Genomic DNA, 27,942 nt, shown 5'->3' on the forward strand with positions numbered 1-27,942 from the left:
CAAGCCAGGAAGAGTCTCGGTAGCTTGTGCCTGCAGAGTTGGGGGGCCTTAGAGTTGAAGCCAGCCGGAAACAGGTAGAACCTGTCTGGGATGGGGGTGGCAAGGACTGTGTTTATTATCGCCAGCTAGGCCCACAGTTGTGCTCAGTCACATCTTGACTAGGTCCTTTCCCCTGCACCCTGTCTTCTGGTCTTCAGAGTGTGCCAGAGGGGACAAGACCAAGTGACCATTCTGGAAACGATGCCCTCCGGGTGTTTAGGAGATGGCATTGTGAGATCTGCAAGACTTGCCTCTGGGTCATGTTACCGTTGATTTGGTGACTTCTGTCCTCCTAACCAGTCTCGCTGGGGTTGCGAAGTGGCCTCATGAGCATTACTCAGCCTAGGAAGGCCGAAGCCATGTTTCTTTTCAGTGAACAGAGGACTTCTGAAAAGTTATTTTGAAATTCATCTTGATTACATATACTATAGGAACACATCTGATCTTAAGTTAGAACATTACAAATAAGACTTACAGATGTTTTCATAGAAGCTTCTTTTTAATGAAAAATCACAGGCTGCTGTTGTGATAGAAAGTGTACAGCACTGCTTAAGGAATGTTCTTTACAAAAGCTAGATCTGAATCACCTCATACAGTTCACAGGAAATGCAGAGACAGTGGCCCACTTGGAGCTGCTACATGGAAAGCTTTGCAGGACAAACAGCCTGGTTTCTGCAACAGTGAATTAGGGGAGAAATCAGAGAGCAAGGGAGGGGGGAGTTCGTAGAATAAGGCCTGGTGTGCTGTGATTCATGGGGTCGCAAAGAGTCGGACACGACTGAGCGACTGAACTGAAGGTACTTATTAACAGAATGCAAAATCAGAACCTTGTCAGGATTCAAACAGACCAATTGTTAAAAATAATTGCCTCAGTTGGACTTTGGAGTTCTGGCTCTGATGATGAGAGATTTTTCTTGATATTTTTGAGGCTTGACGGTGGCATTGCGATTGGTAGCCATTTCTGAAGGGTCTTCTTTGACGGAGCTGTATGCTGAAGTATTTATGGAGGGAAAGGTAGGGAGGTCTGGGGTCTGCTTCATGGTAATCGGGGGTGGTGGGAGTCTAGATGAGCCAAGATTGGGCACATGGGAAAACAGTTTAAAGAAATAATGTGGATTTGGCAAGCATTTTGATACTACAGAGGGGACGCTAAGTTTCGCATTTCTCTCCCCAGAGCCTACCAGTGTTTAAGACTTTTTCTAGAAATTTCTATACTTGGACAGGTGTCTTTTTTTTTTTCTTTTTAACACTGTTGAACAGATGTCATAAGTTGGAAAATTGCAAGCAGCTGAGGCTGAATCTGTATGAGATATTCAGTCTTTGAAGAAGAGTGCAAAACTGTATCTGTTTTCAGGGCCCTGGATCCCAGGTGTGTGTTCTTACTCTACTGACCTTAGCCTTTTTGTCTTTTTCACAGATGGCAGAAGATTTTCAAGTCCCGCCTTGTGGAGTTGGTAGTGACATATGGCAACACCTTCTTTGTGGTTCTCATTGTCATCCTTGTGCTACTGGTCATTGGTGAGTGAGTTGTGGCTGATGGTAGCTATCTGACTTAGACCTTTTGCCATGGCCTCTGCTACAAAGCCCTGTGCCATGTGCCATGTTCCATGATTAGAGTACAGCTTTGACTTCTCAGAGACAGACCATTTAGTGCGCCTGTCTTTCTCTTGGGGGAAGAAAAGCTCCCTTCATCCACAAAGACGTCAGCATCCCTGCTACTGACTGCTGGCAGGGTCTTTGCTTTGACCAGCAGCCTTTATGCCCCTGGTGCTGACCATCTTGTGTCTCAGGCAGCTCCTTGGGTCCTTCCAGAGCTGAAACCAAGAGAGGCTAATGGACCTGTCCTGACCTTGGTCTCAGTAGGCTGCAGGGTTTATGAACTGGGTGTGTGTGCTTTTGCTTTTAGGTGTGGGCTGGGGGTAAGAGTTGGGGTGGGGAGGGACCATGCTGGGGGGTGTTCACTTAGAGCTTTGCCCTTCTGCACACCAGATTCCACGAATTCTCCTGGTATGGCAGATTGGGTGGGAGAGGCCCTTTGCAGAAGGTGGTAGTTGGCAAAAGTGCCGTTTTTCTTTTTGAGGAGTCAGGGAACTGCCTGGATGTTCTAGAGCGACATCCTGCTATGATAAAAGGCTGCTTCGTATCCTAATGTAATCTGTAGAGGTCTGCCTAAATAAGTTGTTCAGTTCAGTCACTCAGTCGTGTCCGACTCTTTGCGACATGAATCGCAGCACACCAGGCCTCCCTGTCCATCACCAACTCCCGGAGTTTACTCAAACTCATGTCCATTGAGTCGGTGATGCCATCCAGCCATCTCATCCTCTGTCATCCCCTTCTCCTCCTGCCCCCAGTCCCTCCCAGCATCAGTGTCTTTTCCAATGAGTCAGAGTAAGTTGTTAGCTAGTAGCAAATGCTAGCGACATAGCATAACTAGCTAGAAGCTGCAGCCCTGGCTGGCCCCTAGCCATCCCTGGGAAGGGATCTAGGGCACATCTCACTGGGGGAGTGGGCTTAATGAGAGTTCAGGGTCAACTGCCGTGGGCTGGAGGCCTGAGATAGAGAGGGTAGCCCTCTGCTGTATGACTTGAGCTAGTTTGGCCCAATGCCCCGATCCCTGGTTGGCTCTTTGCCATTAGTCAAGGTGGACCTTGAGGTGCTGGGGTCTCTGGCTGCAGAAGACAGTGTGGGAAAACATGTTTTTTGTTTAAATCACAAAAATAGCACAGCTTTAGAAATTTGTGAATTTAACTTACAAAGTTAAAGGTTCCCATAAACCCATGTCTCACAGGTAACTATTTTAACAGTCTGTGTTATGTTTCCACAGTCATTTTCTGTGTTGGCCGTGTCCTCACATGGAGGAAGGGACAAGGGAGCCCTCTGGAGTCTATTTTATAACGGCACTAAACCCACTCATGAGGGCTTTGTGCTCATCTTCCAAAGGCCCTACTTCCTAGTATCATCTGGTTGAGAGTTAAGGTGCCCAAATGGGAATTTTGGGGGTCAGGAACCCACATGTGTGTATGCTGAGTCACTCAGTTCGGTTTGACTCTTTGCGACCCTGTGGACTGTAGTGTGCCAGGCTCCTCTGTCCATGGGATTTTCCAGGCAAGAATACTGGAGTGGGTTGCCATTTCCTCCTCCAGAGGATCTTTGCAACCCAGGAATCGAACATACATTTCCTGTGTCTCCTGCATTGGCAGGCAGATTCCTTACTGTTGAGCCACTTGGGAAGCCCACGGATGTAACACAAAGATACCAGTAAGTGGAGGTGTGTTTTTATGATGTAAAATCAGCCTAAAAAACAAGCAGTCTCATACCAGAAATTAAGAACCAGATAGTAGCCTTACATTGCCCCTCTCCCATGGGGATCCATTAAGAGCACTCTTTAGGTAGATCTTTACATAATGATTTAAAAAGATGTCTCAGATGTTCATTTCAGCAGCACATATCCTAAAATTGAAATGAGACAGATGATTAGCATGTCCCCTGCATAAGGATGGCAAACAAACTCATGAAGCATTCCATATTTTTTTTAAAGCACGTTGTAGGGGATACAGAAATAGAAGTAATGGACTTATATAATGTTACAAATCAGTGTACTTCAATTGAGAAAAAAGAGATAGCAGGGTTGAGGGAGAAAAGTAGTAGGTATGGGATCGTTCCATTTCTAGCCTGTAAACACACAGATGTGAGTATATATATATATATATATATATATGAGTGGCCAGTAATGGTTTTTTAGAGCAGAGGTTGTTCACTGTTCAGGTGTTTGTGCTCCCCCTGTAACAGCTTAGAACTCTGTTAGGCCTTAAGGATGTAATAGGAAAGGTTTCTGTTCTTGTGGCGCTGTAGTCTAATTTGGGGGACATGAACATTAATTTTAGGTGTGTGTATGACATTGATTAATGGGACTGGAAATGATTGCTTTATTTAAGCTGGCCACATGAAGTAGGTTCTACTGGAGGTGATTGATTATGTTATGGGCTTCTTTCTCCTACATTGAACATTGATGAGCATGAATTTTTTTTTTGTAAGCAGAATACACCAGTTTAAGTAACCAGTTATAAAGCTTAGACACTTAGAAATGAAAACCTTTGAATCTTTAGCAGGCATCCTCCAGGTCTTGACTCCTAGGCAGCTCATGCTTCCCTTGTGGGCATTTCCATAAACAGGACTCGCCTGGCTTATCAGTTGGGTGGCTGATGGCCAGCCCCGTTTGTGATAAACAGAACCAAACAGTGGGGGCACCGTGGCAAAGGGAGTTGCCCTGGTTGCCAGCGACATCTCAGATTCGGTGAGCTTCTTGACACGGAGAGCAAGCTTGTGGTCTGGGTAGAATGGGTCTAGAGGGTGACATGAGAAAAGCTGGAGGAGAGAACAGGTCGGAGGGCAGCACTTCTGATAAGGCATCCATCAAGATGTGTGTAGAAGGGGAAGAGCAGGGGAGATAGTTTTGAGGAAAGCGAGGCTGCCCAGACTCACGCCTTGCATCTCAGCTGGACTGATCCGGGGCTGAACACCTGTATCTCTGCTCTGCCACAGATGCTGTTCGTGAGATTCGAAAGTATGATGATGTGACAGAGAAGGTGAACCTCCAGAACAACCCTGGGGCTGTGGAGCACTTCCACATGAAGCTTTTCCGTGCCCAGAGGAACCTCTACATTGCTGGCTTTTCCTTGCTGCTGTCCTTGTGAGTGGGGAGGGGCGAGGGAGTGTGAAGGGACCTATGGGCTAGTCTGTGGCCTTGAATTGGAGGCCCTTTCTACGTTCGGGGAACCACACAGTTTCTCCAGAGGCAGCATTGAAGATGGGAGAGGGCTGACGGGAAGGTCAGAAGACCACGCTGTGGCTCTGCCATAGCCTGCCACATGTTCTTTTAGGGCATGTGTGCTACTGTCACCTTGCTCTCTGTACACAGAGTGAAGTAAGTGACGGGTGTTTTCCCTCCTCTGGAGAGGCCCTTTGGAGCCCAGCTTTAAAAGGGAACAACTGAATGGGGCCTTTTTGTGTATGGGGTCCAGTCCTGAGCAGAAAGGGCACAAAATGGGACTGAGACCAACCGTGTCCCCAGGGCCTTCCCTGGTGTAGACCTATCACACGAGCGTGAGACCTATTGGAACCTGAGGGCTGGCATGCTACCTCCTGTTCACAGGGGTTCTGATGGAGTGAGGGTTTGGCTATTCTCAAGTGTGCTTACCTGGCAGGGAATAAGACATTGTGCTCGGGACAAGGGTTTCCAGGAGTATTGGGGAAAACTTACTGTGAGGTTACTCAGAAGTAAGGTGAGTTTGTGGATTCTTGGGCTGGGCTGTCTTAATTCTAATCACCTGGACCTCCTTCTTCACTAGGCATTGGAATGACTGTCTTGGTTTCCCTTTTGCACACAAAAAAAGTCAGTTGCTCAGCTGAGCCTGGTGTCTCTGGGTCAGAGTTGGAAAGTGACAAGAGGTGGAGCTGGCAAGGGCTTTTCAGGGGGATACATCTAATCCCAGGAGTGATGTGCAGGCCTGCCGTGTTCTACCTTCCGAGAGTCAGGAACTGAGAGTGCTGGGAGGAGTTGGACACAGAGCCCAGGGTTTTAGGGTTTCAGGAAGCTCCAAAAAAGAAGTATGATCTTGTGGACTGAAACTGAAAGGGAAGCAGATCCGGGGGACTGAGTCTAACCGCAAGTGAGCCAGAGGGTAGGAAAAGAGAACTGGCTGTGTCTGAAGGACCACAGAGGCTTTTGGGGAGGATTTCATCTGGAAGTTAGGAAGGACAGAAAGAAACCTAAGGCTTGGACTGGAAGAGGATAGGGAGCCTTAAGAATAGTATTGATGGGAGTAGGAAATGGCAACCCACTCCAGTATTGTTGCCTGGAAAAGTCTATGGACGGAGGAGCCTGGCAGCCCATGGGGTTGCAAAGTCGACACAGCTGAGCATCTGAGCACAAACAAGGGCCCACCTTAATCCAGATTGAGCTCATCTCAAAATCCACAATCACATGTACAAAGATTGTTTTTCCAAATGAGGTCCTCTTTGTAGGTTCTGGAGGTTACAACTTGGGCATACCTTTGAGGCCGCTATTAAACCTGCCACAGTCTGGTAAGAGGAAAAAAAAAGAATAGTATTGAGAAGGCAAAAGCACTGGATTGGGAGCACTGTGAGGCCTGGGAAAAAGACAGTCCCCTCGGTGTTTCTGTGTAAAGTAAGGAAGTGGTGGATAGGGGGTCAGGGCAAAGGAAGCACTGGGATGAGAGAACTGAAATCCCAGATGGGCAAGGCGATACTGGAGTGCCCAGCTTCTCTGATTTAGTTTCCGCTTTCGCTAATGAAATGATGTCCAGAGGCTCTGGAGTTCATTTGCAGCTGGAATCGCCAGTCCTTGAGGAATTGCAGGGTAGGAAAGATTCTGTACGACGGCAGATGGGCAAGCATCCCAGTTTCCAAAGGAGGGAGATAGTAGGTGAGGAAACAGACTGGAGGGTCTGGTCTGACTTTGATGTCAAGCTGTGTTCCAGAAAGAACAGCTTATATGCTTTTGTTTATTTATTTTTAAAATATAAAATTTATTTTAATTGGAGGCTAATTACTTTACAATATTGTATTGGTTTTGCCATACATCAACATGAATCCGCCATGGGTGTACACGTGTTTCCCATTCTGAACCCCCTCCCACCTCCCTCCCCGTACCATCCCTCTGAAGAGAAAGGAATCATTGGCAACTATCGTGAATGCTTGGGGGATAGGTTCTGTCAGTCTTATCCCTGCCTTTGCCCATTTGGGGTGTGTGGATTTCTGCAAAAGGTTTGCCAGTCTCCAATTCAAGAAGATTCTTATGGACCAGGTGCTGAAGTGTGGGCAGGGTGCTGGCATAATAGTGTAGTTGGGTGGGGTCCTAAGTCCCAGGAGTGGCTGCTGTATGGGTCAGCTCCATCCAAATAGGGGTCTCAGGAGCTTGCACTCTGTTGCTGGCCTGCTCAGTGCTTCTCTGCTGAGGACATTTGTTATGGCGAGCAGGTGCAGGGAGAAATGGAAGTGGGAGGAGTTGAACAACAGGTATATAAGCTGCTACTCAGAACCCATGGCCATCTAGACAGGTTTGCTGATGGGGCCAACTTAGACTTGAGTTTTTAACGGGGTTACGTTTGCAGACGTGTGTAGGTTCATAAAGGGCAGTGGAGACGAGGACCTCAGACTTGGGCTTGTGCCTTACTGCAGCTTAGTAGGAGTTCGTGGCAGAGCTACTGCAGAAGCTCATGAGCTGTTAGTCCTCTCCAGTGAGGGCTGGAGGCACCAGCCTTGCTTGGCTCAGTGTCAGCCAGTGCTGCCTGGAGGGTTGCAGTTGGGGTCCCACCTTTAAAGAGATGCTGGCAAAGCTCAGGTGGTGAATTTAGAAGTAGTCACAGTGCTGGTGGGTGGAATGGTGTTCGTTCCTCACGTACTGTAGTTTTGAAGTCTGACTCTCCTGACTGCTCTGCTTTTGTGATTTCTTCCAGAAGAATGCCTCCAGGGCAGGTATTATCTGAGTGGGCCAGGGGACAGTGGGTAGCCAGGTATATCAGATGAGTGAGTGTGTGGTCAGCTCAGTCCTCTGCGACACCATGAAGTTAGGCATTCCAGCTTAATTCCTGCAGTTGACTTAAAAAAACTGGCATAAAGCACAAGTCAGCATCTAGTTCTAGCTTGACCAGTGCAGAGAACACCACCACAGTCAGGGTGCAGAGCAGTTGGCAGTCTCCTTTCGAACCCAAGACAGGTGAATTTAAAGAAGAGCAGTCGTCGTCTATATCTCTGCCTTTTCCTAAGGGGGTCGTGGAGTCTACGAGAGGAGAGTGAGATCTGGACCGCTGGTCCAGTACGCTCTGTTCTCTCAGCTGCTTCCCCCACTGTGCTGTGACCTCTCCATCTGACAAGCATGTGAGGAAGGTTTCAGCAAATTCCCTTTAAAATGTGTCAGACAGTAGCTTCTTGGGCCTGGTTGTTCCCGCAGCTCCCCATCTGTTCGTTGTCTGTCTTGGCTGAAAGAGGCTTTGCTGTACCTGCCACACTCTTCTGGATCCCTGTCCAGTAGCTGATCAAAAAAAAAAAAAAGATGTAAAGTTCTTGTGTGACTTTTTAGAAAAGGAAAGTGACCCCAAGGATTGGTGTGGATTCACTAGTTGTCCACAGATGATCTGTTTAGTTTCTAGAATTTTCCAAGATGATATACTCCTCCCTCGTCTAGGGGTCAGACCCTATATGATGGCTGTGACCTTTGAGGAACTTCTCTCTTTGCATGACATTAGCTATAGAACTGTTATTGTCCAAATACACAGCTCACAGGCAGCTTGCAGGAAACGCTTTAAGAACACAACTATCACCTTTGTTACTCTGATTGCAGAAGTTATCCCTACTCTGTAAAAATAAACAAAGCCCCCCAAACTTCAAATAGTAATGTGTGGTGAGAAACTGCAAGTTCATTTCCAGGGATAGCTATAGGTAATAAGTGGGATATTTCTGAAACTTTTAAAAATAATCTTTTACATATATGTTAACTTTTTTCTTATGAGCACTGTGGGTTTTTTTTTTTCTTTTGCTCTGCTTTGGCTTGCCCTTTTCACTCAATTATCTTGGTGGTTTTTCCAAATGACTTGCACAGACTTCTGTGCTTCATGGCTGTGCAGTGTTCCATGCTGTAAGGGCACCATCGTGTATTAAATCAGTTCCCTGGTCACACATATGTGAGCTGGTTGGAAATTTTTACCATTAAAAAACCACTTTCTCACATTGATGCTTTCTAATCTGGCACAGGATGCTTCTTTTTTTTCCCCTTTTTCTCTGTTTAATTATTGGAAACGGGATCTGTGGGATGCTGGTTCCCTGGCACCTAGCTGCTCTCAACGTGGCCTGTGGCCAGCAGCATTGGCCAGACCTGGGGGCTTGTTGGGAATCGAGACCTTCTGCCCTGCCCCCGGCCTGCTGAAAAGGACCTGCATTTCGCTGAGCTCCCAGTGACCCTATTGTTTGTTAACCATTGAAAAAATCGAACTATAGTTCATTTACAATGTTGTGTTAATTTTGGGTGTACAGCAAAGTGACTCAGTGGTCAAGCGCATTTAAAACACTTGGTGTACTCTTTCCCTCTCCTCGTGTATCTGGTTGGTATTTCCAGAAACAATGCTCTGTCCTGTAGTTTTGGAAGCGCTTTCTTTTTGAAGACTGCCTTCTCTTCTCTGTCTGCCCTACATGGACTAGTTCCTTTATTGTCCTACATGGCTTTGCTTCCGTGTTCCTCTCAACTTTTGTACACTTTTCTTTTGCATAAATGACCCACTAACTCTTGTTAGCCATGTGCAAGTCTGTGTGAAAGAACAAGAGAGATGTCTCTCTGTCACGGCTGGGTCAAGTTTAGGTGTATTAGAATTGTTTTGCAGAGTCCCACTCACGGTCTTAGCTCCATAACCAGGGCATCATTGTACAGGAGACAGAGCTGCTGCAAGAATACTGAGGGAGAGTAGTTGTGTGTGTGTGAATTGTTTGCGTTCTGGTTCGGCTTGAAATCAGTAAGGACTTCTGTAATACCTTCATAAATAAGGGGTCCTTTGTAAGTGGAAAAGGGCAGCCCGGGGGGGGAGAGAGCACTGGAGAGATGGTCTGAGTTGTACAGGTTCTAAATGGCCAGCCCAAGCCTCTGTCTAGTTCTGATACCAGTTTGGATGCCCGCTTGTTTGTGTTGGTGTGAGCTCTTAGTAACAGATGTTGGTTTATAGTCTGCCTCTGACTGTAGACTAGATAGTAGGCTGTTTGTTCCTCTGGATTTTGGTAGGAAGCTGCCTGGGTCAAGCACACAATCTGTGCATCAGCCTTAGCCTAAGTTGTAGGAGTACAGTGACTTTAATCTTAGTCCCTTTTGTACTCTGAAGATTATTAATTTGGCTGCATTGGTCTTACTTGCAGCCTGCAGGAGCTTCGCTGTGTCATGTGGGATCTTTGTGGCCTATGGGCTCTCTAATTGTGGCACAGTCTCTGGAGTGCATGGGCTTCAGTAGTTGTTACACGAGGGCTCAGTTGCCCCATGGCATGCGGGATCTTAGTTCCCCACCCAAGGATCGTCACCTGCCTTGTAAGGCGGATTCTTAACCACTGGACCACCAGGGAAGCCCCCATCTGAATGTTATTAAACCATCTGATAGTATATAGCCTTTGGAGGAAGTTAAGTCTTTAGATAAACAAATAAAAGATATCCTCTAAAATGTCAACCAACGTTGCCACATGCCTTTGTTGAATATCTTTCTAGACTGATATCAGCTACCATATGTTAAGGATTCCATGTGCCAAGCACACATTAATTTTTACAGTAGTTCTGCAAAGCTGAGGTTCAGAGACCCAAGTTCCCAGAGCTAGTCATCAGTAGAACTGAGAATTCCGATTTAAAGTGATAGGACCTCAGCACCTGGGTTCTTTCCCTACAGCAGCCACACGTGTCTTCACATTGGAACTACCACAGGCGAACTGGGATCTTCCACTGTCTGTCATGAACATTGTTCTACGACAGCCCATCAGTTTCCGGTATTCTTATGAATCTACCAGTTCCCCGCTGCTGAACATCAGGCTCAGTCCCCCAGTTTTCTCTCATAAACCAGGAAAACCTCTCTTAGTTGCCACTTTGCATGCCTCTCAGCTGGACCTCCTGGTCACAGTGTTTGTGTCTGTCTTCCTGTTTTTCTCCTGCGAATTTGCACTTGTCTCACTGGCAGGTACTGGCCCAGTCCCAGAACCCCAGTGGGCTGTTAGAGAAGGAGCACACGGAACAGGGTGGATGACACAGGAGTGGCCAGAGACATGGTGGAGGGTTTTTAATGCCAGTTTCAGAGTGCGTACCCGACCTCTGTGTGATAGAGCGCTGCGTTTTTCTAGCGGTGCTGTGCCATGGTCCGAGTTGCACATTTGTACTTGGCAACAGCACCTGGGGTGGGGTAGTTTTTAGCGCAAGAGCACCTAGAAGCAGGGGGCGCAAAGGGGAGATCACTGAATTGGGAAATGCTGGTGCCCTGAACCAGGTTTCTGAGGTGTTGGTGGGAGAAAGGTGGGGAACTAGTGGGGATCCCAAGCCTTGGAGGCAGAGGCGGTGGTGGTTCTGCTGTGGGTGCCCGCAGAGTGGCAAAACCCAGAGGAAGAGTGGCACGCACTCATGCATGTGGGGGAAGGGAGCTTGAGAGGCCCACTGGAAGGCACAAGGAAGCAGGGGCTGGGCGGTGGAGGTGGGTGGCTTCACGGAGGGGTTGAAGGATGGCGGATGGGTGAGAGGGCTGGGTGACCACTCCCTGGAAGCCAGGTTAAGGGTAATGAAGGCCGATTAAGGGAGAGACAAGACTAGGAGAGAGAGACAGCAGGTTAGTGGTGAGGGGACCACAGAGGGAGAGAGCAAGGCTAGGAGAAGAGGCTGGGAGTGGTGCTGCCTCCTCCTGGGTCTGCAGTTAAGAGCACACAGCAGGGAGAATTCCCTGGTGGTGGTCCAGTGGTTAAGAATCCGCGCTTTGACTGCCGAGGGCTTGGGTTCAATCCCTAGTAGGGGAGCTCAGGTTATGCGGGCGACCACCACCAACCGAAAAAGAGCACATGGTGGCGGGGACCCTTGAGCAGCCCTCATAATTGCAAATAGGGGCCGCGGACTTAAAAGAATGCATCACATCCTTAAACAAGTGTGTCCTTCCTCACAGAGCTCTGCCCTGCTGCTCCATGGTTGCTCTAACGTGGGGCAGCTTGCTACCTTCCCAGGTCTCAGTGCTTCCTGCTGAGAAAGCCCAGCTGTGGGCTGGGCTGTGAAGTTCGAGAACAGCTGTCTCCACACAGAAGCCCCGGGGAGTTCTGCCCGTTTTTCTCATCACAGGTGTTTCCCCAGCTCCTGTGGTATCTTCTTCGTTCATTCGTTTGTCAAACGTACATATAGCATCAAGCGGGCTTTCTGAACCACTTTTTCGTTCTTCTGTAGTATGTGAGATTGTCAGACAGACTTTCTCGTATTCGTTGATTGCTGTTTTGGCCTGGCTGCATGGCTTGTAGGATCCTAGTTCCCCTACCAGGGATTGAACCTGGGCCCTTGGCACTAAAGGCACAGAGTCCTAACCACTGGACCACCAGTGAAGTACCACCTCCACCCAAAACCATTTTTAGGTGTGCAGCTCAGGAGTGTAGTTCAGGCAGCCCTCCCAAACTCTTCATCTTCCAAACGGGAACTCTGTCCCCACTCCACAAACCAGGGAGCTTACATCCTGAGCTTCCCTTCCTCAGTGTCCAGAAAGTGCTGCATCATCTCAGGTAGGCTTCCTGTCCCAGAGTTGCCCTCATAGCCTGTCTGCGCTGCCTGGTCCAGCTAAGCAAGCTTTCTGATGGTATAAAACCACCCTACTGCCCCTGCTTCCAGTGCCTTCAGAGCGGCTTTGACATCAAGGCCTGACCCTGAGACCTTCGGGATGTGACCCCTTCCTGCAGCCCTCTGAGTCTTTGCTTTGGTCTCTCTGTCATGAACCAGCCACGTGGGGCTCCTTCCCTATTTCCGTGGCCTCAGCCTGGACCACCCCCACCCCCTGGCCTGCCACTCCAGCCCAGACCCCCTGTTTGTGCTTCTGCCTTCCTGATCCTATGGTGCAAGGCCCGTGTTGTGCTGACCTCCAAGGCCCTGGTGGCCTGGGACATGGCGACCTAGGGTCACCCCTTGTAGTTTTTCCGGCTCCATACCAAGGGCTGGGCACATACACAGGGCTGCCTTCCCCTTCGGGCCTGAAGGGAGTGTCCTGGGCAGACAGGGCTGGCTTTAGGCCCGTGTCTATGTTGAACTCCTCGAGCTGCTGCGCTGACTGTTCTAGGTTGGACGTCCAGCTCTTCAGGTCTCCTGAGCGCTGGGAGCAGGAATGCTGCAGCTGCGGGAGTGCGTGTGAAGACACGCATATTGAGGACACGGATGCTGCTGATTCTGGCACCGTGCTGTGGGTCTTTGGTCTGTGAGGGCACGGTGCAGGTCACCATTTAGTACGGACCCGGGCGGTGTGCACCGTCTCTCATCTGTTGCCTTCGTGCCTCCTTCCCTGCTCTGAGTGGGGCTGCAACTGGCCAGCGTCCCTCTGCAGTTGTGGATGTGGCTGCCCAGCAGCTCTTGCTGGGCTGAGGTTTGCAGGTTCTAAGACTCAAGCTCTGTTTTCTTTGCCTTTGAGGAAATGTGAATGGTCGGGACCAAACTAGTAGTTGCATCCAGACCTGGGAAGGGCCTTGTGTGTGAAATTGCTCCATCTATAATGACCTGAACTTGGTCTGCGGTTCCCTCTTGTTTTCTGTCTACTTCTTTAGGGCTGGGTTCTGTCACCACAGTCAGTACGGATGGGGCGGCCTGGGCTTTGTTGCGAAGTTCCCTTGCCCAGGGGGCTGTAACAGCCCAAGATGGCCCTGAGAGGCAGGCGGCTGTAGTGAGAGTGGGTGTTGGAATTAGCTGGGTTTGGGCCCTGGGTCTGTTACTGTTGAGCCATGTCACCTCGAGGAAATCACTCAGTCTCTGGAGCCTTTTCCTTCCCGGTTAAATGGCTGAGAATGCCTTTTCACAGGCTTGGTGTAAGGATCAAGGTGACTGGGGCTGTGTTCTTGGCATCCTGCCTGGCCTGTGGGGAGTGTTTCATAAACAGTGATTGTTCCTGGTATCACCCCAAGTGGTGAGAGAGTTTTGTGGGATTTTCCCCACTCATGTGGTGGGCTGTGCCACAGAGAATGCCAGGCCTGGCCCTCAGGGTCTTTCCGGGCTGGGCACAGGGTGGGGAGAGTGAGTGCAGGGGGACGAGTGGAGGGCCAGGAGAGGCCGGCTGCGGAAGGGCTTGGGGGGGGGACACACTGAGGAAGCCTCAGGGCCCTGGCGTCTGGTTGGATGTTGCTGGGGGTTCTCAGGCCTGGCCGAGCACTGGAGGCAGCAGAGAAGAGCAGCCCCTGGAGGGTGTCACTCAGTTTCATCATCTCCATGGTCTCCTTGGCCAGTCTAGTTTGATCACCCCCATGATCCTCTAGTATGTATTTTGAAGCCAATCTCAAATAGCGTGTTTACAGGCAAAATAGGACTTTTTGCTTTGCTAAAAATAGGATTTTTAGCCTTGAAAAGAGGGGAACTTGGTTAAAAAGTCTTAAGCATGCTAGCATTTTGTGTATGAGAACCTTAGAGTAACTTCATAGTAACCAACTCAGTGGTGATTGGTCACATTTCCCAGATTACTTTGCAGGTTTTGCTTATACTTTTTTGAAAGTGAAAGGAAAGTGAAAGTGGCTCAGTCGTGTCTGACTCTTTGTGGCCTCATGGACTATATAGTCCATGGAATTTTCCAGGGCAGAATACTGGAGGGGGGTAGCCTTTGCCTTCTCCAGGGGATCTTCCCAACCCAGGGATCGAACCCAGGTCTCCTGCATTGCAGGCGGATTCTTTACCAGCTGAGCCACAAGGGAAACCTAGAAAAGTATACTTCTTTTACTGTTACTTTAATCCGCATCTAAATAAGGTAACTGAGGGGTTTTTAAAACCTGATGCTCGAGATCATCCCAGAGATAAAGTGATTTAACTGAAGGGCTGACCTTAGAAGGCCAGGTAGAGGGATTTTTGGCCTTTATTTCCTCTTGATCTGTCAGTCAGCTGCCATCATTTTCTGAGACTCTAAATACAATAGTGCTTCAGAGCTAGGCACTGAGTAACAGACTTTTTGATAAGTCCATTGATTTCTAGTCCCCTCCTCCTCCAGCCAAAGTCCCCCAGCTGCATTAGTGTGCTGGTGTCCTGTGGGTGCTAGGCCCAGCAGGGGCTCTGATAAAGTGGGGACTGCAGTAAAGTGAGGGGAGTTGCCTGTGAAGAGATCAAGGAAGACCATCTGACATGCATCGGAACGAGCATCAGCTTCTTTTAAAATTGGATTATTTGCTCAGCTACTTGGTTTTGGACAAAGAATTCTCTTCCTCATACTCTAGAGGCAAATGGCAAATGAGCAGTTTGGGGGCACAGTGCCAAACAATAGGGGCTCAGTCTTCCTGATTGCAAGGTCATGGGAAGGAAGCCTGATGTTCCAGCAGGGTCCCTTTCTCGGAAGGCAGAGGACAGGAGGCATGGAGAGCAGGTCTGTAGATGGGAAGGACTGTGAGCTTCTCCAGCCCAGTGCCATCTGACCAGTTGCCTCCAGGCTGGAAACATGCTCGCTGTGAACAAGTGTGGCTGCTGTGACTGAGGAGCTAGATTTTTCATTTAATATCATTTCAGTTCAGTCGCTCAGTCATGTCCGACTCTTCGCGACCCCACGGACTGCAATACGCCAGGCTTCCCTGTCCATCACCATCTCCCAGAGCTTGTTCAAACTCACATCCATCGAGTTGGTGATGCCATCCAGCCATCTCATCCTCTGTTGTCCCCCTTCTCCTGCCTTCAGTCTTTCCCAGCATCAGAGTCTTTTCCAGTGATTCAGTTCTTTGCATCAGGTGGCCAAAGTATTGGAGCTTTAGCAGCAGTCCTTCCAGTGAATATTCAGGACTGATTTCTTTTAGGATTGACTGGTTTGATCTCCTTGCTATCCACGGGACTCTTAAGAGTCTTCTTCAACACCACAGTTCAAAAGCATCAATTTTTCGGGGCTCAGCATTCTTTATAGTCCAACTCTCACATCCATACATGACCACTGGAAAACCATAGTTTTGACTAGACGGACCTTTGTTGGCATGCTTTTTAATATGCTGTCTAGGTTGGTCATAGATTTTCTTCCAAGGAGCAAGCGTCTTTGAATTTCATGGCTGCAGTCTCCATCTGCAGTGATTTTGTAGCCCAAGGATATAAAGTCTGTCAGTGTTTCCATTGTTTCCCCATCTATTTGCCATGAAGTGATAGGACCAAAATTTTAATTTATTTGAACGGAAAGGCCACCAGTGGCCTCTGTGTTGGATTGAGTAGCTGATACCTCCTCTAGTCCTTTGCTTTGTTTCTGTTTGGGCCAGGCCTCTTTTCTGGGCTCATTGCCTTGCAAGAGACACTTTGCTATGGATTGGAGTACTTTGTGGGGCTTTCCTTGTAGCTCAGTTGGTAAAGAATCTGCCTGCAGTACAGGAGACCAGGGTTCGATCCCTGGGTTGGGAAGATCCTCTGGAGAAGAAAGTCACCAGTGGCAACCCACTCCAGTATCCTTGCCTGGTAAGTCTCATGGACAGAGGAACCTGGTGGGCTGCAGTCCATGGGGTTGCAAAGAGTCAGGCATGACTGAGCAACTAACACTTACCTGCTGTGTGGGGCACATCTGGGGTGACTGCTCCCTCCCTCTGAAAGGTTGCTTCTGCAAGCTGAGTCATGACCTCCAGAGGAGAGGAGTTTGAGCCAGGGTCAGAGACGAGGCTTGACCACTTGGAGCATTTTGTGTAGCAAAGTTTTATTCAAGTATAACAGATAGGGAAAGCTTCTGGCATAGACATCAGAAGGGGACAGAATATGTCTGTTAGTAAGCTTATTAATCAGATAAGAGAGATACCTCAAGACTGGGGGAGTTTCACCAGGCCCCTCTCCCACAATATATATGCATTTTTGAGATAGGATGGTACAAGTTGTCTCATTCCCCCGGCGATAAAACAATTGACATGAATACTGGTTTGTTGAACCATTATCAGCCCAAGGTTTGAGAAAAGAAAAAAAGTTAATCTTGAACTACTTTGAAGAAAGGCAGATTCTAAAGCAAATACATAGTTTCATTAAGAAAAACATTTCCATAAGAAAAATACTTTTGTGTGTGAAAGTTACTCAGTCCTGTCCGACTCTTTGTGACCCCATGGACTATACAGTCCATGGAATTCTCCAGGCCAGAGTACTTACTGGAGTGAGTAGCCTTTCCCTTCTCCAGGGGATCTTCCCAGCCCAGGTCTCCTGCATTGCAGGTGGATTCTTTACCAGCTGAGCCACAAGGGAAGCCCAAGAATAATGGAGTGGGTAGCCTATCCCTTCTCCAGCAGATCTTCCCGACCCCAGAATCGAACTCGGGTCTTCTGCATTGCAGGTGGATTTCCTGATAGCTCAATTGGTAAAGAATCCACCTGCACCTGGGGTCTCCTGCATGGCAGATGGATTCCCTGATAGCTGAGTTCCACGTAGGGTTCTAACTGTTGCTTCTTGACCTCCATACAGATTTCTCAGGAGGCAGGTAAGGTGGTCTGGAATTCCCATCTATTGAAGAATTGTCCACAGTTTGTTCTGATCCACACAGTCAAAGGCTTTGGCATTAGTCAGTAAAGCAGAAGTAGATGTTTTTCTGGAACTCTCTTGCTTTTTCGATGATCCAGCAGATGTTGGCAATTTGATCTCTGGTTCCTCTGCCTTTTCTAAATCTAGCTTGAACATCTGGAAGTTCTTGGTTCATGTACTGTTGAAGCCTCACTTGGAGAATTTTGAGCATTACTTTGCTAATGTGTAAAATGAGCAATTGTGCGGTAGTTTGAACATTCTTTGACATTGCCTTTCCTTGGGATTGGAATGAAAACTGACCTTTTCCAGTCCTGTGGCCATTGCTGAGTTTTCCAAATTGGCTGGCATATTGAGTGCAGCCCTTTAGCATTGTCATCTTTTAGGACTTGAAATAGCTTAGCTGGAATTCTATCATCTCCAGTAGCTGTGTTCATAGTGATGCTTCCTAAGGCCCACTTGACTTCACACTTCAAGATGTCTGGTTTTAGGTGAGTGATCACACCATTATGGTTTTCTAGGTCATTAAGATCTTTTTTGTATAGTTCTTCTGTGTATTCTTGCCACCTTTTCGTAACATCTTCTGCTTCTGTTAGGTCCACACAGTTTCTGTCCTTTATGGTGCTCATCTGTGCATGAAATGTTCACTTGGTATCTCTAATTTTCTTGAAAAGATTGGTAGTCTTTCCCATTCTACTGTTTTCCTGTCTTTCTTTGCATTGATCACTGACGAAGGCTTTCTTATCTCTCCTTGCTATTCTTTGGAACCCTGCATTCAGATGGGTATCTTTCTTTTTTTCTTTACCTTTAGCTTCTCTTCTTTTCTCAGCTATTTGGAAGGTTGTGGTGGAGAGTTCTGACAAAGCATGGTCCACTGGAGAAGGAAACGGCAAACCACTTCAGTATTCTTGCCTTGAGAACCCCATGAACAGCATGAAAAGGAAAAAAGAATGGACACTGAAAGATGAACTCCCCAGATCGGTAGGTGCCCAATATGCCACTGGAGATCAGTGGAGAAATAACTCCAGAAAGAATGAAGAGGTGGAGCCAAAGAAAAACACCACCAAGTTTTGGATGTGATTGGTGATGGAAGTAAAGTCCAATGCTGTAAAGAGCAATATTGCATAGGAACCTGGAATGTTAGGTGCATGAATCAAGGCAAATTGGAAGTGGTCCAACAGGAGATGGCAAGAGTGAATGTCAACATTTTAGGAATCAGTGGACTGGAATGGGTGAATTTAACTCAGATGACCATTATATCTGTTAATGTGGGCAAGAATCCCTTAGAAGAAATGGAGTAGCCATCATGGTCAACAAGAGTGCAAAATGCAGTACTTGGATGCAATCTGAAAAATGACAGAATTAACTCTGTTCGTTTCCAAGGCAAACCATTCACTATCACGGTAATCCCAGTCTATGCCCTGACCAGTAACGCTGAAGAAGCTGAAGTTGAACGGTTCTGTGAAGACGTTACAAGACCTTTTAGAACTAACACCAGGGGAACTTCCTTGGTGGTCCAGTGGTTAAGAATCCACCTTCCAATGAAGGGGATACAGGTTCGATTCCTGGTCGAGGAACTAAGATCCCATGTGAATCAGGGCAACTAATCCCTTGCCACAACTAGAGAAGCCCACTCACCACAAGGAAGACCCAGCTCAGCCAAAAATAAATAAATAAAAAGTTTTTTTTTTTTTTTTTAAAAGAACACCAAAAAAAGATGTCCTTTCATTGTAGGGGACTGGAATGCAGAAGTAGGAATTAAAGAGATACCTGGAGTAACAGGCAAGTTTGGCCTTAGGGTACAGAATGAAGCAGGGCAAAGGCTAACAGAGTTTTGCCAAGAGAACGCACTGGTCATAGCAAACACCCGCTTCCAACAACACAAGAGAAGATTCTACACAGGGACATCACCAGGTGGTCAATACCGAAATCAGATTGATATATTTTTTGCAGCCGAAGATGGAGAAACTCTATACGGTCAGTAAAAACAAGACTGGGAGCTGACTGTGGCTCAGATCATGAACTCCTTATTGCCAAATTCAGACTTAAATTGAAGAAAGTAGGGAAAGCCACTAGGCCATTCAGGTATGACCTAAGTCAAATCTCTTAGGTTTATACAGTGGAAGTGACGAATAGATTCAAGGGATTAGATCTATAGAGAAGAACTATGCCTGAAGAACTATGGACGGAGGTTTGTGACATTGTATAGGAGGCAGTGATCAAGACCATTCCCAAGGAAAAGAAGTGCAAAAAGGCAAAATGGCTGTCTGAGGAGGCGTTATAAATAGCTGTGAAAAGAAGAGAAGGGAAAGGCAAAGGAGAAAAGAAGAGATACACCCATCTGAGTTTTGTGTAGAGAAGGCAAAAAAAACTGCACTTTATTTCCTCCTGCCGCTTGGGGAGCTGTGGCCTCCCTACCTGTTACCCACTCACCTCCCACTCTGTCCAAGTAGCCAGAGTGCCCCCAGCGCATTTCAGCACTGGAGCATCTGCCTGGGGTGTGTGGCCTCTTGGTTGCTCTCTGTCCCTGGTTTCAAGAAGGCAGTGTGACAAGCTCGCTCCTGTTTATGGCTTCTCTTCAGCTCCAGAGGGCCTGCCGCCCCTGCACTCTGTCTGGCCTTGCTGTCCCCAGAGTAGACATCGGGGCTTAAGCTCGAGTTGCTGCAGGGTCTTGGCCTTTCCCCAACCCCCTTCCGTTTTTTCTGACTTCAAGGGTGAAGAGGAACTCTGAGGGCTGAAATGTACTCCTGAGATGGATGGATGGGGGCAGCCCTCGGAAGATTTTTCCCTGGACAGTTTCTGAGTCAGTTCTTCCCCTTCTGCCGCCTCCTTATTTCTGTAACTCGAGATTCATTAGGGTGAGAGTTCCCTGCGGCCACTTCAGCCCTACTATTAGACTTTGCCTGTCTCCTTTGCCTCAAGCTTTTGCTGGGGCGGCACCTGGCTTTTGGCTCCTCGCCAGGGCGGCCACCTCCCCACGCGTCTGCACTGCAGCCTCTGTGTTTTGCCTTGGCATCCACTTGCAGTGCAGGGCACCACCTGGGACAGGGATGTAGTCAGCCTAGAATGTCAACAGGTGGCGCTGTGACCCCAGCTTCCTGCTCGCGCAGTACAACGGGGTAAGGGAAGGTGCCTGCCCATTTGTCTTGTCCTATCGTTTCCTGAGGGCCGAGTGACTTGGTAAATGCTTGTGGCAGGATTGGCAACAGCCAGGGTGGAGCGGGGTGGGCACAGGCCTAGAATATTCCATTTGGGATGTGCGAGGACACTCCTTGCTCTCTTCTTACTTCCTATGAAGCCAGCCCTCCCCTCCAGTTCACCCAGAGGAGGCAGACAGGATTGGTGGAAAGCACCTGTGAAGCACATCCCTGCTGTTTGATATGCTTGGTTCTCTCTCTACTGCCGACTCTTGTTTACTCAATTTTTTAGGAAAGCCCTCTTCAGTATCCAGAAACATCTCACCAGGTCTCTGGGGGTGACGTTTGTCTGCCAAGGCCACTTTTGGATTCTCTTATGGTTTGGGCCCTGACGTCTCCCTCTGTCACTGGATGCATTTATAACCCAGACCCCGGGCCCCTCTGCCAGCCCTGTGCCTCTGGGAAATCCCTTTGGTGGTGATTTCTCACCTGTTGTCCAGAAATGGCTAAGAATAGGTACCTGCAGAACAGGACTTGGGCGGTTGAGCTGAGCGTGATGGAGTGGGGCCAGCAGGCCTGGGGAGAGCAGGCCGCCAGCCTTCTCTCTGGGCTGACTGCCATCTCTGTGCTGTTGAGACTTGGAGATTCTGAAGTGGAGCACCTCCCACCGTGTGCCCTGCTCTGTCCTGGGTCTGGGTCCCAGGGTAGATTCAGAGCATTCAGGAGACAGACAGAAAAAGGGTGCACTGATGTGCCTGAGAGGGAGTGGAGGGTTTCAGGAGCTTTAGAGCTGGATCTTGGGTGAATGAAGGGCAGGCCCAGGAGCATGGGGCCTAATGTGTCAGGGGCAGTAAGAAGTTCTAGAATGCCTACTCCTGGGTAGGCCTGGATGGCCATGCTAGGGAGTGCTGCTCTTGGTTTTTCCAGGTAACCGGCAGGGGCACCCTTTGAACTTGGGCCAGGGCACTGGGCTCTGCCCCCAGCTTTGATGATGAGTGTTTCCCAAGTGCCTTCTCAGCCACCATGGCAGTCACAAGCCTAGCTGGCTCATCACCGTGGGTCTGACATGGCACCTGCTGTCAGCCTATGGTTCAACTGATGGGCAAGCCCTGCCCGTGTCAGCCTGTGTCCCCCTCGCTGCGGCTGGGCTGAGGGAAGGCTGAGTCTAGTGAGAGCCAGGGCCCTAGACCCATGTTCTGTCCTGGCCAGAGGTGTGGTCTCACAGCTACGGGGGGCAGGAGACATCATCTGCTGGGCCCCTTCCCGGTGGACCCGGGACAGGAGGGTTGGGAGATTGAGGGTGCTGTCCTGGGCCCAAAGGTATCTGTATCTGGGCATCCAGTGAGGAGCAAGTGACATGGTGATGTGGGGAGATGGTCAGGAGAGAGCAGGGACTGTTCAACGGGTAGAGGGGATCCTGGGCGTTGAGGAGAGGCTTGGAGGGGAGAGCAGGCCGGCTCTTGAGTCATCAGTGAGCACACTCCACCAGGAGGGGGACTGGCGCCTGCCGACATGCAGCGGCGTGGTATGAGGCAAGTGGGAACTGGTGTGCTCATGCACAGCCAGTGGTTCAGTGCCAGCCAGAGGCAGAAGTGGGGCATCAGGGATCGCAGCAGAGGGGTGACATGGTCAGACTGTCTTGGAGAAGGGTCGCTGGCTTTCCTTGGGGTTGTGGTTTGCAAAACTGTGTGATCAAGGATAGGGAGGAGGCCAGTTAGGAGCCTCCAGTTAGGAAAGAAGCAGTGAGGCCTCAGGAGGACTGGGGCCCCGGGTGACATGCAAGTCCGAGAGCTCAGGTAGATCAGCGATGCCATCTACCGCAGGGCTGGTTGGCTTGTCTTGGATGGGCTGAGTCGGCCATGCCTTGGGGACACATAGGAGCTACCAGAGGGTAGGCCGCTGGATGTCGAGATCTGGCCAAGATCCTGAAGGCAGGCATTCGGGAGTGTTGGAGGGAAGGGCAGGGGAGAATTGCAAGGGGGTGACCTGTCAGCTGCCCCAAATGCTACAGACAGGCTGCTTCTGGGATGCGGTGGTTATTGCTGGTGGCGTGGTCAGGGCAAGGCTCAGGTCAGTGTAGGTTGGGGTGTGGAGGGGCCAAGGGAGCCACGAGGGGCTTGGGCTGCTGGGCAGGAGCCCTTGGAGGGATGAGGCTCCTGGCAGAGGGAATTACCCGGAATCGCCAGGGGCTGGGTTGGAGGAACAGGTCTAACAAGAAAGGAGAGGACAAGGATGAAGACGGTTGGCGTGAAAGACACGTGGCAGGTACAGGGCCCTGATCCTGGAGGCTCCTGACCTGAATCAGGGAGGCCCTCACAGTGGGCAATTCTGGGGCTCGGTACCACGTGTTCACTCTTGCTGCTCACCCTGGTTCTCCGTCAGTGGGACTGGGCCGGGAGGGCCCTGAGCAGAGCTGGGCCTGGCCTCCCTGGCTCAGCCGCTTTGCTCACTCACAGCCCTGCCGCGGTCGGCCTATGGGGGCTGGCAAACAGGGAGCGTCACTTTGAGTTGGCCCGCCCCATCATTGCTGGCTGGGTCTGCCAGGTGGCACACGTGCCCTCCCCGCCAACCCAGTCTCCAGCTGGGAGGAGCAGCTGGCTCCACCCCACCAGGATCGTCTTGGGGCTGCTTGTGGGCTCAGGGTTGAGTGAGACTTGCCTTTCCTGAAGGGCTTCTCCGGGGACCGCCACTCTGCCTGTGTGCCTCAGGCACATTGCTCCTCTCTCTCTGGCTCCTGGGGCACTCGAGAGGTCCCTGCACTTCCAGGGCTGCAGCCCGGTTGGGGGCAGGCTGGTGGGCAGTCATGGCTGAGACAGGGAAACCTGAGCCCCAAGCCACGAGGTCCCGCTCGCTAATTTTAGAGAGCACATGTCACTGGAAACTCTCCCTTCCTGCCAGGAATCAGTCGCCTGGCTCTCCCCATCCTGACAGGGGCCCCTGAAGCCGCTCTCTGAACCAGGAAGCGTGATGGGTCCCTCATAGCCCCCATGAACCGCTTCACCTCAGGCTCATCCCTGGCAGGGGCCCTCCCGTCTCTCCCTGCTCCTCTCGGCCGGTGTGAGTAGCAGGTGTCCACAAGAGCCCTGTAGAGGCCAGAGATGATGCCTCAGAGCAGGCGGCCTCGGTTGCTTTGTCTCCTAAGAGTGAGCACTTCGTTGGGGAAATACCCTCGCTGAGTCCTCCCTTCACCCCTGGGGCCCTGGCTGTCCCGCACCTTCCTCGGGGCAGTGACTGGGCAGGTCCATCCTAACCTTTGCCCTGCTAGATTCTGTACTCCACGGCCAAACGTGCCTGTGTTTCTTGACTTCCTACTTTGGCATTCCAGTCCCCTATAATGAAGAGTATATCTCTTTTGGGTGTTAATTCTAAAAAGTCTTCATAGAACCATTCAATTTCAGCTGCTTCAGCATTACGGGTCGGGGCATTGACTTGGATTACCGTGATATTGAACAGTTGGCCTTGGAGACGAACAGATCTGGCTGGCAGCGGCGTGGCTGGTCTGGACCTGAGATGTGTGCCTGGGCCCTGATCCCTTATCCTCTGTCCCCCTCGCCCTGGGAAACCTCAGGGTGGTGATCCTGTCTAACACATGTGCTCTGGCAGCCGCCTGTGGACTGCCCATGGGAAGGGGCTGAGGAAAGAAGAGGTGTCTCCATCTCGTGGTTGCCCTGGGGCGTGGTTCCCTGGAAACTGAGAACATGGCGTGGTTGCCAGCTTGGGCCTTGGGGTCAGAATGGGCAGGAGTGCACATTCCAGCCACATTGGTTTCTGGCTCGTAAGCAATGGCTTCAGCCGCCTGAGTCTCTGTTTCCCTCTGTAAAATGGGGGTAGCGGTAGTGTCTGCCTCCCCAGGTGGGCTGGACGATTCAGCTGGCCTGTTCGAAGTGCCCCTAGCACGGGCTGCTCCGGGTGATCAGGGCGAGCGCAGCCTTGCAGCAAGGAAAGGGGCAGCGGGGCTGCTTTGGCATGTCCAGGCCCCACCCTGCAAAGTGCCAAGTTCTGGGCCTCCAGGCTGGACGTAAACCCAGTCCCCATTGTCCTGTCAGGCCCCTGCGGCCTGTGCCTTCGAGGCTGGAAGAGAGCCCCAGGGCTGCAAGCAGCCTTTGGAGGGCATTAGCAATCATGGTGGCAGAGGACAACTCCCAGGTCCATCTCCATCTTTGCCCTCGTATTGGCAGTACGTTACTCTTCTCCAGGCTGGCGATCCAGAAGGACAGGTCTCGGTTGGAGGCAGGTAGAGGGTGGGCGCAACCCAGAGAAGTTCACTTGAGCCGTTTTTTCCTCTCCCTTCATTTTATCAACAATTACAGCCTGCTTAGACGCCTGGTGACTCTCATCTCCCAGCAGGCCACGCTGTTGGCCTCCAACGAAGCCTTTAAAAAGCAGGCAGAGAGTGCCAGTGATGCGGCCAAGAAGTACATGGAGGAGAACGACCTGCTCAAGAAGGTGAGTTCGGTCCACCTGACCCCCTTCCTTCCCCCCTGGCATGTGACATTCTTTGTGGGCCTCGGAAATGTGTGACGTTGCTGTTGTCCAAAAAGTGAAGCAGTCAGGCAGATGGCTGAATGGACATTTTTCGCTGTGGAGGACAGGTGTCTGGGAGGGGTCTGGGGGTCATGGTGGGCAAGGGGGTGCCCTGGCTGCTCTGTTGCCTCCGTCTGCTGTAGCCAGGTCAGACTCTTCCCTGATAAAACCGACTCCCTAAGGAGCCGAGCCCTCGGCTGTGAGCATGGGGCAAGTTAGCACAGAAACACCCAGGATAAGACCCCGCTGGTCTTCCTGAGGATGGCTATCAGCTGGGGATGAGGTGGGGCAATCCTCAAAGGCTTGTCTGCGGAGGTAAGGTGTGAGCCAAGCTGGGGAGGAGGAGATGGACGGAGCTGGATTCAGAGGCAAAAGACAGTTGGCCTGGCAGTGCTGTGTGGAGTCGTCTTGGCTAGAGTGAAGGGTGGCACTTGGGGAGATGGAGACGGGAGGGTCTGGATCAGTTGGGATTGACTGGCCGCAGTCCCCAAATGACAGCAAGTTGAGTTGTTGGCTAGCTTGGGGGTAAACTCGGAGGAGCTGCTGAGAATGGAGCCAGGGCAGGCAGGGCGTGTGGCCTGTGAGCTGTAGCAGGTGGCTGGGAACACACAGTGGCCCGATTCTGTGCTGACATTTCCGAAGGGGCCAGTGCCCAGGGCAGCTTGAAGAATCCCAGCTCAGTGGGGAGGACGGACCAGGCCTTCTCTCCCTCCTTCCCCCCTCCCCTCCTCCACCTGAGTGACCTGGATCCTTGGCGCTCTTCCTAGGAAGCTGGCGGTGTCACCAAGTTGGGTGGCAGGGACAGCGAAGAGAAGGTGCAGGAAGAGAACAGGAGCCTGAAGGCTGATCTCAAGAGGCTGAAGGACGAGCTGGCTGTCAACAAGCAAAGTGAGCGCTACCTTCAGGTTGCCCGTGGCCCCCAGAACTCTGGAGCCTCCGTGGGTGGCTGCTGCACCTTCTGTGCCAAAGGATTCATACCAGACTCGCACGCAGGCTGAAGAGCTGGGCGAAAGTAAACAGTGGCTCCCAGCTCGCCCAGCCGAAGCCCAGCTGGGGTTGGCCTCAGCCAGCGGGGCTTCGTGGTTTAGCAGTCTGTGCAGGGTCCCACCAAGGAGGGCCCAGGCACCCCAGAGACGCAGTGGCTACCTCCAGAGCATGGGGAATGGCACTCTGTCTTGTCAGCAGGGGCCTGGTGGGTGGGGAAGGCAGGCTAAACCAGAGCTGCTAGTGATGCTCCCATCTGCTTCCTTCCTAAAGCCCTCTCTTGACACGTCTCTTGTTCCCAGCTTCAAGGCTGGGGTCCCGCTGCTGCTCTCGCCCTGAACCTTTTCAGAATGTTTCTCCCAGGCCTCCAGCCCCCCTGAAGTCACTCCTGCTGAGAGCCACATAGGGTCTCTCCATGACAGGGTTTGGGGGGAGGGAGCCCCGATGTTTTCCTGTTGCTCCGGGTTTGTTGGCCAGGCCTCTCCCACTTCTGGAGACTCCCCTTCTGCAGCTGGCGGAGGAGTCTTCTTGAGAGAGGAGGGGTCTCCCAGACACACTCACTGGGGGCGGACCTGGGGCAGCCGCATCTGCTGTCTCCAGTTAACAGGGCTTTTTTCCCTCAACCTCATCTTTTCATTTTCCTTCCTTCACCATTTGTGCGCCCCCCAGAACTGGAGAAGGCGGAAAATGAAGCTCTGGCCATGCGGAAGCAGTCTAAGGGCCTCACCAAGGAGTATGACCGCCTGTTGGAGGAGCACACGAAGCTGCAGGTCAGCCCCTCAGCCTCTGGGCCGACCTGTCTGCTTGGCGAGGCCTTGGCAGCAAGCTGGCTGCAGTCTCTCCCAGTTCCCCTGATTTCCTTTAGTGCTGCTCCAGCCAGTGCCAGTCTGGGCCCCAATAGCCAGAACCCTTCCTTGGGTAGGAGGGCTGTGGCCTGGTAGATGGCAGTCACTTAGCAAGGTGGCCTTGGTCTCCAGGCCAGCCCTTTGCGCTGTGGGCCTTCCCAGCCTCGTGCCCAGCATCAGTGCCCTTGAGAAGAGGTCCTTTCCTGCCATGTACCCCTGGTGCACAGTTTGGAGCCCCCTGACTCCTGTTCAGGTTTACTGAAGTACCCCAGCAAGTACCAGAGAGATTCATGGGAAACTCCCCTCCCTGCCCCAGGCCTTCCCTGCGCTGGGGCAGAGAGCAGGGAGCATCACAGGTCCTAGTCACTTGCCCCATTTCCAGATGCTCCGGGAGACCGGAAACTGGGCGTGAGGGCTACGGAAATATCCCTGAGCTCTGACAGCTTGACTGAGTGCTTGGGGGCCCAAGTTGGGGTGCCACAGAGGGTGGAGAGACTGTCCCCAGCCCCCAAAGGAGGACCAAGAGCTGGAGTTGAGAGCAGGCTCGCAGGCAGGATGTGGGAGGGACTTGGAAATGTGGAGGCCACTGTGAGGATGAGAGGGAGGGCAGGTGAGGCCCAGGAGATGGGAAAGAGCAGCAGCTTCAGTGAGGGGCTGCTCAGGAGGGGCTTCCCAGGCTCATCGGCTGTCTGGCATGTGGTGAAAGGGGCGCCCGGCTGGGTCTTTGGGGCTGAGGGGACTGGAAGGCAAAGGGGAGGAGTGCACCCTGCCCCCCTCCACCGCTTTGCAATCTTCTGTCTCCTCTGCAGGCGGCAGTAGATGGCCCCTCGGACAAGAAGGAGGAGTGATGCTCCCCGGCCGCCCACAGCCGGCTACCGCTGGAGGGCCTGGCCTCGCTCGGTACCGCCATTCTCTCCTTTGCGCTTCTGTTCCCTCATGCCGCTTGCTGTTCCATGCACTGCCTGCATTCCTTAGGGGATCCGGGTCCCCCTCCCCCCCCAGAATGAGCCAGGCTGCGGCGGGGCTTGCTTCCCACTGGGCTAAGCCCCTCGATGTCGCATGCTGATATTCTGGGCTCCTAAGGCCCCTCTCCTCCGGTCCTGCCGCAAGGCAGGCAGAGCAGGAAGAATAGCTTCGTGGGGGGCAATAAAGTCTGTTGTGTCATGTCTGTGCTGCGTGCGTGTGACTGAGGCCGCGGGGAGGCCGCCTTGTGATCCCCCCCGCCTGG

The 27,942-nt window shown here is 51.2% G+C and overlaps 1 protein-coding gene and 1 non-coding gene across 10 annotated transcripts in view; both read left to right on the forward strand.

Annotated features, from left to right (window-relative positions):
• The window catches only part of BCAP31 (B cell receptor associated protein 31), a 28,892-nt gene extending 1,010 nt beyond the window's left edge, over positions 1 to 27,882 (forward strand). For 5 of the 9 annotated variants that reach the window (XM_060407441.1, XM_060407444.1, XM_060407443.1 and 2 more), the window contains exons 3-7: positions 1,457 to 1,557; positions 4,582 to 4,729; positions 24,672 to 24,807; positions 25,653 to 25,773; positions 26,539 to 27,882. In XM_060407441.1, the coding sequence (XP_060263424.1) occupies positions 1,457 to 1,557; positions 4,582 to 4,729; positions 24,672 to 24,807; positions 25,653 to 25,773; positions 26,539 to 26,810 (778 nt within the window). In that variant the 3' untranslated portion in view covers positions 26,811 to 27,882. The remainder of the gene's footprint in view (positions 1 to 1,456; positions 1,558 to 4,581; positions 4,730 to 24,671; positions 24,808 to 25,652; positions 25,774 to 26,538) is intronic. The other 4 variants (XM_027963692.3, XM_042242015.2, XM_042242014.2 and 1 more) reach the window with 1 other exon arrangement.
• On the forward strand, positions 3,468 to 3,570 carry LOC114111790 (U6 spliceosomal RNA). Its single transcript, XR_003587539.1, has one exon. It is a non-coding gene; the product is annotated as a U6 spliceosomal RNA (small nuclear RNA).
• Positions 27,883 to 27,942: the final 60 nt, after the last annotated feature.

Source organism: Ovis aries, chromosome X (assembly GCF_016772045.2).
Source record: "Ovis aries strain OAR_USU_Benz2616 breed Rambouillet chromosome X, ARS-UI_Ramb_v3.0, whole genome shotgun sequence".
Classification (NCBI taxonomy): Eukaryota; Metazoa; Chordata; class Mammalia; order Artiodactyla; family Bovidae; genus Ovis; species Ovis aries.